Raw genomic sequence first — 19,420 nt, 5'->3', positions numbered from 1 at the left:
AAAGTGGCCCTTCTCCAGGGGGGCAGGGCCAAAGGAAGCAGCACAGCTGGTGCTAAGAAAGAACTTTATTTCTAAACGGAGCTGGGGGTGGGGGCTGGTGAGGGTACATGCCTGTCCCCCGCCAGTGCTCTTGTGCCCACCCCCAGCCACTGTGGCTGACGCTGAGCCCGGGAAGGGGTGAGTGGGTCTTAGGGATGGGTTGTTTGGGGCAGGGGAGGCCCCAGGTCCCCCTGCCTCGCGTGGCCCCTTGAGGGGCCTGTCGAAGGTGGCCCATAGCCACGGATGCTTGTCACAGAGCCGAGACTCCTGGGCTTCCGGGCTGCGAGGCCACGCAGCCGCTTCACGACCCGGGAGGACAGCCCGAGTGCGGGCCCAGGTTCTCGGCAGCCCACAGCTCCGCGTCTGCTCCAGCTTGGACACCTGCTGAAGGACAAGCTGGGCTCCAGGAAAGGCTTCCTGCTGCGAGCCAAGAAGGGTGCTGCCCCCAGCCAGTGCCCCTGGTCCTCTGTGTCCTGGCAGTTCCTGGGGAGGCACTGGAGTCCATGGGGCAGGGAGGCAGCAGGTCCCCGGGGGGCTCCCAGGAGGTGATCTGAGTGTTGGACGGCCCTTTGGGCCAGGCCATGTCCCTCCCCGCCCCTTTCCCTCTCCACCCTCTGACCCTCAGGGCCGAAACAGTCCACACCCCCCAACTTCTCCCCCCTTACCTGGGTTCCTGTCCCTCTGCCCTCTCTATTCTGTTCTTTCTCCTATTCCTGCCTCTCTCGGCCCCACGGTCCCCCTATATCTGTCTCCCTCCCTGGGTCCCTCTGGCTTCCTCTCTTGCTGTACCCGCCCCCCCAACGAGAAGCGGTTGCAACCTTGGAGTATGTTCTGCTGAGTGTCCTGGGCCTTGGCGTTCGGGATGGGAGCAGCAGTGGCGGTGGGGACGTGGGTGACAGAGAGCAGCAGCAGCAGCAGGACCAGTGGGCCCCACATGGCTAGGCCGGCAGGGCTGCAGGGCGGAGGCGCGGGGGTCAGAGGCCGTGCCCTTCGCCCGGGCCCCTCCCGCCCAGCCCCTCTTCTCCCCTCTACGATCCCTCAGCCCCCTTCCGTGTGCCCGGCCCCTCGCCCCAGAGGCCTGGTCCTTGCCCCCAGGGCTCAGTCACCCTTCACCTGTCCACAGCCCGGTCACTGGCCTCGGGATCCCCAAGGACGTTAGATCCAGACAGTTGCCTGAGCGCCCCGGGAGCTCTCAACACCCGCTCGAGCCCAAGACGCCCAACTGCTGGCCACGCTCCCGCCGAGCCACGCCCCCCACTGTTACACCCACCCCTTGGCGCAGGCCACGCCCACGCCCCGGCCACGCCCACTGCGCGCCCACGGCCGCTCCTCAAACCACGCCCACCCCTTTACCACCCACTCCTTAACCACGCCCACTACACGGACATGCCCACTCCTCAAACCACGCCCATTCTTTAACCACGCCCACCACAGGCCAGCCCATCCCTCAAACCACGCCCACTCCTTACCACCCACTCAACTACGCCCGCTCCTCAAACCACGCCCACAAACAGGCCACGCCCTACTTCTTAACCACGCCCACCGCACGAGTCACGCCCACTCCTTAAACCACGCCTACCCCCTTAACCACGCCCCTCGAGTCCAGACAAGTCTCCGCCCGCTGGACACGTCTCGGTCCCCACAGGCCACAGCCCTGAGCCAGAGCCACCCCCTATTACCTGAGCAAGACCCGAGAGACGCACCCCACCGTGTCCCTGCCCCGCGGGAGCCCCCAGCCCCGAATTCAGCCGCCAGCGCTGTTCCCCGGGAAGCGTCGTGCTCCCGCAGATCCCTGCAGCTGCCCCCGTTCACACTCTGTCCCGCGGGTCCCAGCCCCCCGATTCTGTGTCAACTCCGGAGGCCACCCGGCTGCTGGGGCGCCCCTCCCTGCAGCCAGGCCTGCGGTCCCTGCAGGCGGGCGCGGGGGCAGCCACGGGGGGCGCTGCGCTGCTCCTCCCCGGGGACTGTCCCCCCTGATGTCCAAGGTCTGAGCGGCGCGATCTCTTCTTTGGTCCAACTTTCTGGTGAGGGTGGACGCGGTGCCCGCTGCTCCAGGACGGCTTAAGTCACGAGATGAGAAGCCTATCTTTCGAGTGATGGCCTCGTTATAGGAACTTTCAAATTTTATCTGTAATATTCTTAAATTTCACTTTGGTGAGGTATCACCGGCCTTTCTTTTGAGGTCATTTTGGGTTTTTCCATCTGTGAAACGAAGTCGCTCCCCTTCTGGTAGCTCCCCCCCTCCATCGGCGGCGGTTTCCCCACTTTGGAGACTCCTGGTATCTTGCTGAAATCTCTCCTTCTACCCTTTTCACGTCGTATTTTCTTTATTCTTACTGGAGTCGCCTGCAAAACCCCTCCCCACACAGCATCTTCCAGCCCATGAGCCATAGGCTCATCTAATGGATTGGATTTTTATTTTTTCCTGATTCCACATCACAATATTAGGCAGGGGGGAAAATGTTAACCTTGGAAACTGAGTGACAAATAACAAGAATCTGTCTCTATGCTACATACGCCCCCTTTTGAACTGTTTCTACCTCGCAGGACCATGACTTGTTTCTCAGACGTTTCCTTGGCACAGGCGGTTCCCTCTGGCCTTCCTCAGTGGCTGCGGTCCTTAGATGTCCTTCTGACACAGCCGTTTCCTCCCGGGGCTCCTGCTCTGGCTGGAGGGAAGGCCCGTCGCCCTGCCCCCTCAGTGCGGGTTTATGCAGGACACATGCCCCAGACCCCAAACACAGCCAGCTGGGATCCACAACCTCCGCTTGTCCAACCCTCCCAGACCACTGTGCTACAAAGATTGCCCCCCTTTCTATGGTCCTCACTAAACGTCACACTTCTTCTGCAGTGGTGAGAGCTTGGCTGGTGTGTGGGGGGGGCCTTGGAGAAACACTCCAGCTGAATGCCAGCTGTGTCCAGGGTGCGGGGTTCAGCACTGAGCAGAGCGTCCCTCCTGGTCCCCTGCGTCATCAGGGCTGCAATGACTTGCCTGGGCACATGCGTGGAGAAAGGGTGCATTTCCCAAGTTTTGCTCAGTGGATGCCACACTATTTGCACATTTCTTCACCCCCACATGCCACATCTTCTCCACAGACAACGGTCCCGCCTTCCCTCAGAGGATTTTTGCCATTATTTCCACTCCACACCCTTTACTCCCAAGCCAGCGATTCAATGGCAGTCCAGCAGTTTGACAGGATCCACAGGAGTTTACGCCGTTTAATGTCAAGGGGCATTTTTTGCCGTGATTACCACTGTAGCAATCGGGAGGGGGTTACACATTTTGTTGCACTTCTTTGCTGCCATCACCTAATTTAATCTGGGGAGCACTGCAACACTGGTGCTGCGTGTCACACGCTTCCCCTTTGAAGGGCCGGGTTGGCTGGACAAAGTATCTGACCATAATCTGGGATGGAATAGGAACAGCGGTAGACTTCCGTCCTCAGGCATACGTGTGCTTGCATTGTCTTTTACTCTATTTAAGAGACTTTAGAGAAGATTTTGAAAACTTAACTGACCCCAAGTTGAGCAGGAGTAAGTATGGGGATGGAGGAGGGGACCTCATGACAAGAGCAGGCCATGTGGAAGGGGAGCCACGGCCTTGCTTGACCACCTGCCTAGTGGTTAAGCCCAGTGGACTGCGAGGACAGGCAGCCAGTGTGGGGATCAGACCTTCCGGTAGGTGCAGAGCATCTGTTCACACTTTCCACTCAGGCGAGTGGGGAAAGGGGACATAAAACCAAGTACATGCCGTCCGCTCCATCAAATGTCGTCATTCATTCCTGCATGCCATCAGCTGAGCCCAGCTGAGAGCTTCATTTTTTATGGTGCAAAGTCTTAGTTAACTGTTTCCTTTACTCACATTGGTGCTGGTAACTGTGTATCTGAAGGGATTACCTGAAACCTTTTAGATATACTTTTTAATCAATCAAACGCCACTATATTTACGTCAAAGGAAGGTCACCCCTATGATAGGGTAATGATGCACCCTGAACTCAGAAACATGAGCAATTTGAGAAAACAGGAAATGTTTACACACATTAGTTCTTTATTGAAGAGGCAGCTCAGACCCATTTATATATGCAAAGGATAGGACGACAATAGTTCTTTAAAATACACATTATAGTAATTAAGTTTTATGGTCACAGTGTAGGAAATCTTAGCAGTTGACATTAAAACTACTATGAAAAGTACTTTCTGCATGGAATTATGCAAAACCTACCACTAAATTCGTTCTGCAGCATATTCATTACCATCTAGAAAAATACGGCAAAAGTGCTGAGCAACAAAAATGGTAGACACCTGTGACTCTCAAACTTTTTGTGGAAATGCAATAGACATGCAGGAACACAGGTATCCCCAGTGCCCAGAACCCTGGATATTCAGCATCCACGTTTCAAAACAATGTTACCAGCACCAGCGGGCCCCCTTCAGCCTCAGCCCAGGCTCGCCCCTCCTGATTTCTAACTGCACATTTTGCCTGTTCCTACACTGTACACAGAATCACACACGGTGGTCGCTTTGGTGTCTGGAGTCTGTCATTTGACCTTGTTTGTGAAACTGAGACGTGCTGTTCATTCTCTACTTTACAGCACTCTGAGCGGAAACATACCACTTAGGGCCACTCACCCTATTGCTCATATGCCTTCAGACAGCTCTGGCTTTTGAATTTTACACCGTGAATATTCCAGAACATGTCCTCTGAAGGACATGTACAAGCATTTCTGCTAGAATGGGGGTAAAGACCATACACATGTTCGGCTGGCAGTGCCAGCCTCCAAAGCAGTTCTATCAACGGGCAACGCCAGCAGCAGCACAGGCTGCCTGTTGCCTACATTCCTGCCAAAACATGACGCTCTCTCATGCCTTTGATTCTAACCATTTCAGGGGGTGGATCAGTACCACACGGTACTTTTAAAATGTGCGTTTTCCTGATTACTAGTAAAATGAACATACCTTTCCATGTTGGCTGGCCATCTGGATATCCTCTTTTGTGAAGTGGATGCCCAAGTCTTTGGACCATTTTCTAATTTTTGTTGATGTGTAGTTTTCTTTTTATAGTTTAGATCAGGGCTCAGCAACTATGGTCTGCAGGCCAAATTCAGACTGCCACCTGTTTGTGAATAAAGTTTTATTGGGACACAGCCATGTTCATTTGTTTATGTATTGTACATATGGCTTTCACCACACAGTAGCAAAGTTGAGTAGCTGTGACAGAGACCGTCTAGTCTGCAAAGCCCAAAATACATACCACCTGGCCGTGAGAAACATTTACCAGCCCCCTTCCCTCAAGCTGGCAGTCGTGTGAACTGCAAATGTCTCCTCCTCTGTGGTTGGCCTATCTGCTTTCTTAAGGTGTATTTTTGATAAACAGAACTTTTAAAACCTAATATATCCTAACATATTTCAGTTATGGTTTAGTGCTTTTTGAGCCTTAAGAAAATTTTGTTTACTATAAGGTTACAGTCTCCCAAGTTTTCTTCTTATAGCTTTATTATTTTACAGGTCATATTTAGATCTGCAATGCACCTCAATTAAAACTTTCTATTAAATTATGAAATTTGACAGGGCATTTATTGGAAAGAACATCTTTCCCCAAATTACACTGCCTCATCATCTTCATCCTCGCCTGAGGGTGTCTTGTATGGAAGCGTCTGGACTTGTCCGTTCCACTGGTCAGTTTGTCTGTCTCTGCCAATGCTGCACCATCATAACTCCTGTGGCTTTATAATGGGTCTTATCTGCAAATGTAAGTCCTCTTGCTCTGTCTATTCTAGAAGATAGCCTTGACTACTGTCCATCCTTTGAGTTTTCACATGAATTTTAGAATTAGCTAAATTCCAGTGAAAGAGCTTATCAGGACTTTAATACTGCACTGAATACGTGGATTTGCAGAAAACTGACATCTTTTAAAGAACTGTCCTGGAATCCACAAACTATGTATGTCCCTCTGTTCTGCAACTTCTTTGTTTTGTTTTTAAAATCTTGTAAGTATGGTTAGGTAAGTTTTCTTCTAGGCACTTGAGGGTTTTTGATGCTACTGTAAGTGGTATTGCTTCAAAATTTTTCATTTCCTATGTTTACTGCTAGTATATTAAAATGATTTTTCATAATGAACTTGTATGCACAGACCTTGCTAAATTTACTCATTAATTCTAATTATCTGTATAATCTTGACATCTCTATGTACCAAATCATGTCATCCGCACATAAAAGTTGTGCTTCACTCTAAACCTTATGCCTTTTGATTATGTTTCTTCCCTTACTTTCCTGGCTGGGTCCTTCTGCCTTAACACTGAATAAAATCAGTGACAGTAGATATCCTTGTCTATTTTTTTTTTTTTAATCTTGAGAGAAAACTTTCAGTATTGCACCTCTAAGCATGCTGCTGAGTGTAGTTTAAGATACTCTTTCTCCTACTAAAGAAGCTCCTTTCTACCCAGTTTTCTAAGAATGTAAGTGAATGGTGATGTGACCGCATTAGTTTCCTGCCTGCTAGATTACTTTTCTTCACGTGGTGTGTCAGTTACTGATTTCTGATTAGTTAAACACCCTTCCCTTCCTGGAGTAAGACACATTCGATCACTCTGCCCAGGATGGGGTCACCCAACCATTATAAAAGAGCTACAGGCAATCAGATGGGATTATCATGATTGGTTTGGAATAATCAGACTTACCCTCTGAGTCACATGAAGAAATGACAGACACAAAATTCTTGCATTAAGGAAAGAGGGGAGCAAGGACATCGAGTTAATAAAAAATGTCTGCTAGAAACTTGTATTAATTTGTTCCAAAATATTGGAACTAAGGGGCAGTACACAACATAATGACACTGTATTCATATCAAATAAAAGTACAGACAACATTTCTGGGTTACATAATACTGGCAACACTGCACAATCAAACTATGGGTTAAAAAACATGAGTGGTATGAGAGCTGGGCATATTTTATAGAGTAATAACAGCAGCATTGTCCTTTTCATTGAAACAGACCTAATTCCAAGTTACCTATATGTAGTTTATGAAAATAGTGTGTTTTAAAATCTTTTTTGTTCAAATGTAGTTGAAAAATACAAAAGTCACCATTAATGAGGAATATATTAGAAACCCACTGATAAGTGCCTCAAAAGAATAGAAAGTTACGCATTTAACTACTTTGTACCTGTCAGGCATCTCACCAACATTTTGCCATCTTAAAACTCAGTAAGAATACTGCCTTTTCACAAATTATTCAAACCCAAACTTGCATAGAATTGCATAGAATTGTTAGATTATATTTTAAAAACATGACAGAAACTTCCACATAGGTGTTTAATGCTACTGACCTCATTGGCAAGTCCTGATGATTTGAGAACTTCCTTTTCTACAATAAAGGTTCATTCAGAGGTGATAGCTTCTGATATCTTTCCTATGAACATGTGATTTTACATCAGAAATATGGCTTTTGGTATAACAACTTCCAAGACAAAGTATTTTCTCACGTTTATCACTCTGTCACTCTGACAGACTTTGCCATGGTACAACTCCCTGATACGTAAATACAATTTGAATCCAAAATAAATATTAAATATTTATAAACTTGACTCCTGTATAAATTACGTAGTGTCCAATGAGTTGTAGAGTCTTGCTGAAGGCGTTGCTTCCTGTTGCCTTCTTAGGGATTCTCCTCTGTGAAAAGTCAGATTAAAATGAACCTAATGCTGAAATGTTTTCCCCACTCAGAAACACGAACTCTCAGGTCATGATATTTGACTCCAAATCATTATATTCAGAGGGTTTTCTAAAACGAGGTCTGACTTCACAGGAGACTGCCCCCATCGAGTACATTCGCATTCCCTCTCCTATGGATCCTCTGATGGCTGTTGAAGGCTGACCTGTGGTGGAATTTTTTCCCACATTCATTACATTCATAGGGCTTCTCTCCTGAATGAGTCCTGTAGTGCACAGTGAGGTATGACTTCTGAGAAAAGACTTTTCCACATTCGTTACATTCATAGGGTTTCTCTCCTGAATGGCTTCTATAGTGTACAGTGAGGTTTGACATCCGAGAGAAGACTTTTCCACATTTACTACATTCGTAGGGTTTCTCTCCTGAATGAATTCTATGATGTATGGTGAGATATGACTTCTGAGAAAAGAACTTTCCACATTCGTAACACTCATAAGGCTTCTCTCCTGTGTGTACTCTCTGATGTCTAAAGAGGGACGAATTATGGGAGAAGGTTTTCCCACATTCATTACATCCATAGGGCTTCTCTTCTGAATGACTTCTATAATGTACAGTGTAGTATGACAAATCAGAGAACAATTTTCCACATATATTACATTCATAGGATTTCTCTCCTTTTGGAAGTGACTGGTGCTCACCAAAGGCTGAATTTTCAAGGAAGGTTCTCCCACATTCATTACATTCATAGGCTTTCTCTCCTAAATGAGTTGTGTGATGGTCAGTAACATATGAGAACTGAGAGAACTTTCCGCATTCACTACATTCAAGGGGTTTCTCATCTGTGTGTACTTTCCGATGTCTAATGAAGGCTGAATTTAAATTGAAGGTTTTGCCACACTCATTACACTCATAGGGTTTCTCTTCTAAATGGCTTCTATAATGTATAGTGAGGTATGAGACCCGAGAAAAGAATTTTCCACACTCACTACACTGATAGGGTTTCTCTCCCGTGTGTGTTCTCTGATGTGTAATAAGGGTAGATTTTCGGTAGTAGGATTTCCCACATTCATTACATTTATAAAGTTTCTCTCCCGTGTGTGTTCTCTGATGATCACTGAGGGCTGACTTGCGGGAGAAGGATTTCCCACACTCGTTACATGGATAGGGTCTCTCTCCTGAATGATTTCTCTGGTGGAGGGTGAGATGTGTCTTCTGGCAGAAGGTTTTGCCACATTCACTACATTCATAAGGTTTCTCTCCTGAATGAGTTCTTAAATGTTGAGTGAGATGTAACTTCTGACAGAAGGTTTTCCCACACTCATTACATTTATAGGGCTTCTCCTCTAAGTGTGATCTCCGATGTACAGTGAGGGTTCCCTTCTGGCTGAAGGATTTGCCACATACATTACATGCATAAGGTTTCTCTCCTGTGTGAGCCCTCTGATGTATAATGAATTTTGACTTTTTACAAAAGGATTTCCCACATTCGCTGCATTCAAAGAGCTTCAGTTCCATCTGTGATCTCTGGTACATATGAAAATTTGACATTTGGAGAAAGTCTGGTCCAGAATCACTCCACTCACAGGGCTTCTCCCCCATATAAGCTCTCTTATGAGTAATGAAAACGGTTTCATTGTCTAAGGCTTCCATGCATTCATTATACTCAAAGGGTTTCTCTAAAATATTAATTTTCTGAATACTTCCTTCATTTTGAGAAAAGTCGTCCCCATTTTGATTAAATTCACAGGGTTTCTTTCCATGGTTTGTTTTCCCACATTCACTACACTCATCAGGTTTCTTTCTTGCATAGCTTCCATCACTAATAATTAATTCTGAACTAGATTCCAAATTTTTTCCACATGAGACACAATTATGAGATATGCTTGAAGGAACAAGGTTTGCTTCTGCATTCTCTCTCTCTTCAATTAGGATTTTGCTATTGATATAAACAGCTTGCCTTGAACATTCATCTTCATTTTCTTGGATTCTGTCTAACACGTCATCAACTTTCCTGATTTCTTCTGAAAAGGAATAAAGTTAAATAAACCTTGTGAATCTGAATACACCAGCTACAGAATGGGAGTGGTACTCAGGTGCCCTATTGTGGGGTTGACTCTGCCTTTTAGGCCAGTCTCCACAAATAAAAAATAATTACAAGTGTATAATCCTCTTTTCTCCTTGATTTGTCATTCAAGACAGACAGATAGCCTGACTAGCATGGCTCAGCAGTTGAGCATCGACCTAGGATCCAGGAGATCGAGATTTGATTCCCAGTCAGGGCACATGCTCAGGTTGTGGGCCTGATCCCCAGTAGGGGGCATGCAGGAGGCAGCCAATCAATGATTCTCTCATCATTGATGTTTCTCTCTCTCTCCCTCTCCCTTCCTCTCTCTGAAATCAATGAAGATATAGTAAAAAAAAACAAAACACAAAACACACACACACACACACACAAAGGGGTGGAGCTAGGGGAGGCATGGGGAAGGGATGAGGGTGGGATAGGACTCACTGTTAGTGGATAAAGAGAATAAATTCACATTAAACACAAGTACCTTTGTTACTTTACAAATACGTTCAAAACTTTGGTAGAAAAAGTAAAATAAACACAAGAAGTGATGAGGAAAGGACAAAGTCATTGAAAGAGTGCTAGATCCAGGCAGAAACTGGAGGACTCAGAGCAAATGAGGGCAGTGGAAGAACAACAATTCTGGATGTCCATTCAAAGGAAGCATTCAAGGATGGAATACATTTGGGAGAAATAGATTACAATTTATATTAAAATGTAAGATACCACTCCATAACAAGATTACCATATTAACATCATTAATGTAGCTCCTTCGAAAATCTTTGCCTTTCTACTCTGCACAGAAATCCAAATGGGAACATTCTAGAAGCTCCATTTTCCTCATGTTTAAAGAGAGTCCCGCAACCAGGGTCCCGACTCCCTAGCCTTGATCACATTCACCAGGAAGGAGAGTTCCCAGCACATAAGTGTCCCAAAGACATGAGAAAGACCAGAGAGAAAGAGATCTTCCCAATAAGATCAGCTCTCTGAAGGGTTGACAGTCTTATTTAACACTCACTGAACTCACCTGCACAACAGAGCACAGTGGTAAGGAGCACTGGAGCACTGACACAAACACGTTACAAGCTGGGGGACCTTGGGCAGGTGACTTAACTGTGACACAGTTTCACTCACTGAAATGTGGACAATAGTACCTCAATCACAAGGTTGGGAACAGACTAACTTGTTAGCACATGTCATCTGCTTAGAATGGTTGGACACAAAGCAAATGTTCATTAAGTTTCGCCATTAATTTTCTTTCAATTTTCTGACTTAAACTTCCTAAAACGAGTCATGTCCCTGACATAACACTATAACTTCATTCTGAATACAAACAAGAGTTCCCACACTCCTGGGTTTCATATGGTGTAAAGCCTTAAATATAATTCTTAAAGTTGCCCCTAAAATAATAACTTCTACCTAGGTATCTTACAGATTTTGGGATCCTCTAAACTATTGTTAGCTGCTCTCACGCACATTCACGGCAACACTGACAGTCTATGCTCTGAAATCTACAACATCCTGAGCCCCAAATACCAACAGAAAAAACAGAGAAGTTACCATTCATTCACCAGTAGGATTTTTCATTACCTGGATTCACAATATTCATTCATTCACAGTCTTCCAAAAACACCTGCTGCTCCAGGAAGCCAAGGCTCCTTCCCAACTACAAGCCTGTGCTCATGTTCTTGTTCATACGACTTGTACATGCAATAAATAGAGGGAGGCAGGAAAGACACACAGCACTAGTGATGCGGGAAGGTTCTTTCTAAGGAAGTGGACTATCTCACTTCATCTGTTGGGTAAAAGAGACCATTCCACCACAGCTTAAAGGGGGAGGTATCAATTGGGATCAGCAGCATAAATACAAATTCAAAAGTCTTAAAAGTGGAGGCTAGATGAACCCTTGTAAGGAATCCAAAGAGAAGTGAAGACGTGGAAAACAAGTTGCATGGGGCAGCACTCCTGAGGAAGCTGTCTGGGGCCTGGGAGCTGTGACTTCGGGCATCTGAGGCATAGAGATACTGCTGTCGGTCACTCCCAAGGGTCTGGGGGAACTCGTTCTAAAAATGGAATATTCTACTAACTTACCTGGGCAACTCTGGCATGGAAAGTCCCCTTCTGCGCCCCACGGCTCTTCTCCCTGCTCCAACTTGACGATCACACTGGGTTTGGTGCTGTCGTACCCTGTGTGGGGAAAGGAGATGGGCTTGGGCCCGCTGCTGGGCTTCCCCACCTCTGCACGGAGGGTGCCTCCTTGGAGACTGCGTGCTAAGGTGGCCATTTTGCCCTGTATCAAAGTCAGGGCTTTTTGATGGAGAAGCAGAGATAAAATACTCCACCTGGTGCCCAAAGGAATCCAGTGGTCTCATCACTCATTTCTTCACACTCAAGGATAAAATCATTGACTAGAACCAACCCCCAACAGCAGCAATCAGAGCCGCGCTGCTCACCCACGGAGACAAGGTGGCTGTAGTTCTCCAGCATCACATCCCTGTAGGTTGTCTTCTCAGCAGGGTCCAGCTGCTGCCACTCCTCCTGCGTGAAGTCCACGGCTACGTCCCTGAATGACACAGGTCCCTGGAATAGCAGTGATGGGAAATGGGTGACGTGGACAAGGAGCCTTGTCCATGGACAAGAGCTTTCTGAGCTCACTGGCAAAGTCAAGCACGAACACTGTACCCCTTTTATGCTACAGGTTGTGTAAGGAAAACAAACCATATTAGAAACACACAATCTCTGGGTTCCTTCTTTTGTCAAAAATTAAAACAACAAAACCCTCAAGCCAAAAAGAAACTGTTTACTGATTTTACAACTGAAGTGTCTCCGAGTTTGGGGGGCTACAGACGAATAAAGCTTCGTGTCCGCTCTCAGAGGGCTTACACCCCGAAAAGGAGATGCCATGTGAATGAACACGCCCACTCTATCCCTTGTCATTTTCTTCAGCTGCCTTTGCTGGTGGCTCCCCCTCTTCCCTGCCTCTTGGTGCTGACACCCATAGACTCCCCTGGTCTTCTTCTTCCCACTGCTGCTCTGAGGTCTCCACTGCCAGCTCTTTGAGTCTCTGACTCCCATTCTCACAGCCAGCTCTCTGCATGACCAAGCTTTCTACTTTCTTAGGGTTTCTCTCAAGCACCTCACTCCTGCAGCAGTAGTATCTGCTGCCTGCACAAATGCCCGAGGTGTTGTTAGAGGGATGCATACAAGGTGGGGGGGCGGTTTAACAAAAGAGGAGCAAGTGATTGTAATTTCCTGTTGCCAGAACCAGCTTCCCGGGCTCTGCTGGGCATTCCACAGGATGAAGGGGAAGGAAAAAAATGAGGGGAAAGTGCCAACGGCAAAAACAGAAGCCATACCAGTGCTAGGAGGTTGGAACAGTGCACACAGACCAGGAGGGCACTTTAAGGACAGCTCTGTCACAGTAAGAAGGGATTCTAATTTGAGAGTGAGCTAAACATACACAATGACTTTTCTGCCTGAGACCAAACCCAAAAAGTCCAATTCAAAGAAATATCCCAACTGAGTACATTCTCCCAGGAGCCCTGGAACACACTGGTTACCAACAGCAGGGATTTCTCTGCTGGAAATTCCTGAGATTCAGGGTAGAGTAGATGAGACATCAGAGCTGCGGACACACTCTGTACAGGGCAGGTGCTGGGCCGCAGCCTGAGTGACAGCAGACTCACCAACAGAGCCCTGGAACATCCACAGGCCCATCAAGAGGTCCCATCGCGTACAGTGACTGGCTGACCGAAATCAGTCACAGGACCACCTGGCAGCTCAAGTGCCTTCCTGTTCTCAGTGTGCAGAGTAGCCAGCTGAAGGTGGAATCTGATGAAAACCCTGTGGCCCAGATATAACAGGTGCACTACACTCCAAACCCCCCTAATCAGGGTGATGACACACTCCGTCCAAACAGAAAACTTCTGTGGGGGCAAATGATGAACTAGACGGGATACCAGGATTGGAGGTGTAATCCAAGACCATCTCAGGCAAACCGGGACATAGATATTCAGCTCTATCCCTGCTGAACATGGATGCTTTTCCTAGATGCAACTCTCAGAAAACTACTCTCCACACAAGAGCACCCCGAGCAACTCCAGCCTGGCCAAATAGCAAGTGTTGAAGAAACTGAAACCCTTGAGCACTGTTGTTGGGGATGTAAAATGGTGCAGCTGCTATGGATGGATACAGTACAGTGGCTCCTCAAAAAATCAAAAAAAGAATTATCATATGACCAGCAATCCCACCTCTGGGTCTATACCCAAAAAGCAGAAAGCAAAGACTTGAAGAGATATTTGTACACCCTGGTTCATAGCAGCACTGTTCCAACAGCTAAAATGTGGAAGCAACCTAAGTCTCCACTGGTGGATGAATGGATAAGCCAAATGTGGCACATGCACATGTGGAACGTTCTTCAGCCTTAAAAAGAAGGAAATTTTGACAGGTGCTACAACATGAATGAAGTTCAAGGACATTATGCTGAGTGAAATAGCCCAGTCACAGAGAGACAAACACTGTAGGATTCCACTTACACGAGGTATTTAGAGGAGTAAGGTTCAGAGAGACAGAATAAAAGGGCGGCTGCTGGAAGCTGGAAGAAACGGGGAGTTAGTGTTTAATGGGGACAGAGTTCCAGTTCTGCAAGCTGAGAAACGTTCTGGAGGTGAGGCTGCATGGCAATATGAGCACTTAATGCCGCAGAACTGCAGCACTTAAAGATGGTGAAGACAGCAAATTTTGTGTTATGTGTATTTTACTACCAAAATAAAAAGAATTGGGGGGAAAATGAAGTGATACCAATCTACTTCCATACACACCCTCCCCACCCCCTTCTGCAGCCATCCCCTCCACAGAGGAGAGAGGAGCAAAACGGGCTCATTCGTTGAGTACACCCACTTAGCTTTAGCAATGATTCTCTCAAAAACTGAAATGAAAGAAGCCAAAAATTGTCAGCTGAAGAAAACAGCATAAATAAAAGATAAGGCCAAGATGAACCACCCAACAACAGAATCAAGTTCATAAAGGAAACTGACATTATTTTGTATTGATTTATGTTTTCTAATAAAGTTACATTATTTTGCATTGATTTATATTTTTAAATAAATTAAGCAGGATATTACTTCCATAAAATGAGAACATTCTGCTAAGAAACAGCCACCAGAGACTACTTAGAAATTAAAGACTGGATTATTGAATTTTTTCAAGATCCTCAAGTAAGAAGCTTGAATAACAAATGAGACACAGACTATATACTTCATGAAGTCTCTCAGGACATAAGAAACTGAAACAATGAAAGAAAATTTAAGATAAGAAAGCCAGGTCCAACAGAGTCACCACTTTCAGAAAGACAATGTGCAGGAGACACGGGAAATATTAAAGGCAGAACCAAAAACGATGCTGAGCAGACACGGCAGCCTTCACATCAAAAGGGGCATCTAACATGCAAGGAACACGGGGGGAAAGTACCGAGGCCCAGAAATTTCCTGATAAAGTATCCAAACGGAGAAGGAAAAATCCAAAGAGTTAGAGGGAAAAAATACACCTGATCCTTGGTAACTGACACTGCTTCTCATGGAGAACTGCCCACAGCTTTTAAAAGAAAGTGGATTCTGAACCTCAAACTGTGTACCAAGTCAAACTATCACATAAGCTTAATGACACTAACGGCATTTTCAGAAAAGCAAGATGACTCGTTATCTAATGAGACCGTTTCCTTACAACAGTGAGCGGTGTGCTCCACTCAAACCCACGCGCCAGCACAGGAGCGTGGGGACACCGGCCCGGCGTGAGGGACCGGCGGACACCGTCTTCAGTGCTGCGAGCAGTTGCAGGGGCTGCAAGCATTTCCCTCGTGTTTCAGGAGGGAAGTGCTCAGTAACCGTGCTCCTATCATTTACAAAGGCTGTATCAACAGAGGGTCTAGGCCCACTGACACAGCCCCAACTGTGGGTCCCACGGCTGAGATTCCCTGAGGTGGCAGAGGCAGAGCCGACTGACAGAGCAAAGCAGGACATCCCGGTAATCCCAAGGACAAGCCAGGTGAGCTATCAAATCACAAGGAGGAGGTAATAATCTTGTGGCTTAAATTAGTCTGGAAGGCAAGGAGTGGGAGAGGTTAGAAGACGGCTTTATCAATAAATAAAACTGCATAGCAATATCCCTCATGTCAACACAAATATGAAAAATAAAACACTAGCATGCAGAATTCAATGCCAGACAGCAAAGATCGTATATAGTAGCTAAACGGGACCTATTCCAGGAATACAGATTAGCTGAGTATGTGGCAATCCAGTAACATAATACTCCATTAGAACACAGAGCAGAAGGAAACTCTTGTATCTGCAAAGATGGTGAAAACATCTCCGTCAATATTCAAAACACATACTGAATTTAAAAGAAAAGGAACTGATTGACATTTCGCTAACCTGAACCTATGTATATATTTACACACGGATTCTTATAACACGCATAGTATGTGTGATATATGTACATGCGTATGTGATAGATACATATATATCTCAGTCACACGCAAGCACATATATACACTTTTTAAATTTATACAGACACACACATGCTCACACACACACACACGTATTTATGCTTCGGTCCTCTCAGTTCTAAAGTCAGGATTTTACTTTAATGGAGAAACACTAGACATTCCTGCGAGACATGGGAAACGCACAGGAGAGCCCTACAGCTACTGCCAGAGTGCCGGCCATGGAGCAGGGCGGGAGGACTGAGACAGAGCTGGGGAGAGAGCTGAGAGATGGGGGCATAGGTAGGAAAGCACCAGCCATGAAGAAAAGAATCAGCCCTGGCTGGTTTCTTTCAGTGGTTGGAGCATCCGCCTGGAGACCAAAGGGTTGAGGGTTCAATTCCTGGTCAAGGGCAGGTACCTGGGTTGCAGGTTCGATGCCCCGCCCCAGTTGGGGGGAGTGCAGGAGGCAACCAATCAATTTCTCTCTGTCTCTCCCCCTCCCTCTCTCTCTAAAAATCAATGGAAAAAATATACTCGGGTAAGGATTAACAGAAGGAAGAAGGAAAGGGGGGGCACCTCCAGCTGGTAAATGAAGAGGAAAGGGTAAAGAAATGTGTCGCCATTTGGTCTCCCCTAGTGAATTAGTGGGTCATGGCAATGAACATCAATCAACAGACGCTAACATCACGAAACAAAGTTGGGAAGGTAACACAACGCAGGCCTCCACAAGAAAGACAAGTGTCATGGACAACACAGTCTTGCCAAAACAACTGAACCTAAATCTGAAGAAATTTCCAGTTCTAACTACCAACTTCACAAGGTGTACAGGGAATTTTTAAGAAGTAAAGTTAAAACAGGTGGCAATACAATCAGCACAATCCAGGCTGTGGACAACTGAAGATAAACCAATTTCTTTCTTCTTTACTAGAAAAATATACTTTTTAATTGATTTTTAGAGAGAGAGAAAGGGAGAGGGAGAGAAACCTTGATTGGCTGCCTCCTGAACACCTCCCACTGGGGATTGTGCCTGCAACCGAGGCATGGGCCCTGACCGGAATCAAACCAGCGACCACTCCGTGCATGAGATGACACCCAACTAACTGAGCCACACTGGCCAGGATACAACCCAAGTTCCTTAAAAAACATATTGCAAAGAAAAAAACATAAAGGGAGAGTTACTATTAAAAGATTTAAAAGACCTATCCACCAACTGCAACGTATGGCCTCTATTTGTATCCTGATTGAAAAGAACAAACCAAAAAACATTTAGAAAACTGAAACTTTGAACAATGGGTAGATATTATATAAGAAAGAACAGTATTATGCATTATCTACACCCACCTTTTCAAAGACTCTTTACAGTTCAAAGATACATATAGAAATATAGGTCAATTTTTTTTTTAAGCCAAGTAAAGGGAGAAAATATCAGTTTGGAAGTAACAAGTGTCAAAGGCAGATGAGTGATCACATGAGGAAAAGGTCTGGCAAACATCCACTGGATTTGACTATAATTAGGTCACTGCTAAATCTTTCCCAACAGTGCGGGAAAGTGGTGAGGATAAGCCAAGACACTGAGAACTAAGTGGGAATGGAAAGTAAGGACGTCCTTACTAGAGAATACTTTCTGGATTGTTTGCTGAGTAACCAAATAAACAGACTAACAGGAATATCTGAAGAATGAACTGGTCAGTGCCCCATGACTTCGGTTTTATTCCCGGATTAAACAGTATCAATGGAACTGTGTCTATTTGGATCACAATATTTTGGTGCCTGTAAAAATCACAAGCACCAAGTTCTCCTTGGGCAGGAGGCCCTCTGCTTACAAGTGCAAGTATAAGCCATATTTTGCAAGGATTTCCTGATGGTTATAATGAAAGCTATCCACATTATATCAACTCAATTAAAGAAAAATATCCAAGTCCTAGGAAATCCTTATAACCCACAAGTAACAAAAACAGTGTCTCTTCCTATAGTCTACACAAATCACATAAGAGATGGCATTTTCCCTTCCCTAGGGTGGTCAAGGACATTGGTCATATCTGCAGCTCAACTTCAATAGCCTTAAAGTATCATACTACCTGGACATGCAAATTTGATAATGATTCTTGGTGCTGACCTGATACTCTCATAACTGCATTTTACATAATGTCTTTTATCTATCTCTGTGTTCCCATTTTAAAGTATGCATCCTTATAAACCTCCTAAAATGTATTGCAAACCAAAGTGGGAAAACTCACCTGGGACTCATGCATTTTCTGCTGCTCTTGGAAAAGTGCAGAGATCTTTAACAGTGAACCTAGGGCAGAAGAAGCAAGTAATTGAAGTCATGAGGAACCTGGCCTGTCCAACCAAGAACCTCCTGCTAAGAATCACCAAAGAGAACTCAATAAAATGACACCCTGTGGACACTCAAAAGGGACTAAAGGGTGGCAGAGGAGAAACACACCTGAACCATTGTAATCCGGAAAGGATCAGAGGTACTGAGGTGCGTTACTCTCATTGGTGAATATAAACAGACTCCTTTTTCAATAGTTGGCCACCATTAAATAAAAGGTGGGGGGAAATCCCATTATACTGTTTACCTATTTTCTTACAGTTTCTTTCAAGTGTGAAAAATCAGAGAATACAGAGGAGCGCAGGATATGAGCTCTCAAAAATGAGATAAACGTGCACTGGGGCATGGTTTTGCTTATCCAACTAAACTTGGTTAGCGCTGCACTTAATCTTTTATTAAGAAAACGGTAATACAGTGGGCACGACACTTGGCCTGGGAGCCTGAGCCCGGTCAGCAATCCCACCTACAGGCCCGGACACCTCGGACAAGTCACCCCCCTTCTCAGGCCCAGTCTCTTCCTCTGGCACCGAGGCAGCAGGTCGCCCCTTGCAGCACCAAGGGGAGTCGGCACACACTTAGGTCTCAGAACCAAGGTCCTGATGGACGTTTAGAGGCACGTGTAGAACCTGGGGAGGGCGAGGCGGAGAAAGGGGTGGAGGGTGCGCAGGGAGGAGGCGACCCCGCTAGTCCCCCAGGTCAACGCGCCCCGCGGCGCACTCTCTAGGCCCCGCCGCGAGGCCCCCGGCCCTGCTCACCGCGGGCGGGACACCCAGGACGGCCCCGGGGCCGCGGACGCGCCACCTACCCGCCCGGACTCGCCGACCTGCCCCG

The 19,420-nt window shown here is 46.1% G+C and overlaps 1 protein-coding gene across 3 annotated transcripts; it reads right to left on the bottom strand.

Annotated features, from left to right (window-relative positions):
* Nucleotides 1-947: 947 nt before the first annotated feature.
* On the bottom strand, nt 948-19,420 carry RBAK (RB associated KRAB zinc finger). 3 transcript variants are annotated; one of them, XR_015714424.1, is made up of 6 exons: nt 18,492-19,128; nt 12,227-12,353; nt 11,865-11,960; nt 7,365-9,729; nt 4,996-5,152; nt 948-991 (listed from the first exon to the last, which is right to left on the bottom strand). XR_015714424.1 is itself a non-coding variant. In XM_087817011.1 (5 exons), exons 2-5 carry the CDS (start codon nt 18,504-18,506, stop codon nt 7,838-7,840), a joined length of 2,130 nt encoding a protein of 709 aa, XP_087673137.1. In that variant the 5' UTR covers nt 18,507-18,550; nt 19,395-19,420; the 3' UTR covers nt 5,457-7,837. The 3 variants fall into 3 exon arrangements, 1 of the variants encoding a protein (XP_087673137.1); XR_001603240.2 differs by lacking the exon at nt 948-991 and having other exon boundaries at nt 4,068-5,152; XM_087817011.1 differs by lacking the exons at nt 948-991; nt 4,996-5,152 and adding an exon at nt 19,395-19,420 and having other exon boundaries at nt 5,457-9,729; nt 18,492-18,550.

The sequence above is a fragment of the Miniopterus natalensis genome, chromosome 4, assembly GCF_054644295.1.
Source record: "Miniopterus natalensis isolate mMinNat1 chromosome 4, mMinNat1.hap1, whole genome shotgun sequence".
Classification (NCBI taxonomy): domain Eukaryota; kingdom Metazoa; phylum Chordata; class Mammalia; order Chiroptera; family Miniopteridae; genus Miniopterus; species Miniopterus natalensis.
The sequence above is the reverse complement of the archived record's forward strand: the minus strand, read 5'-3'. Positions and strand labels throughout refer to the sequence as shown.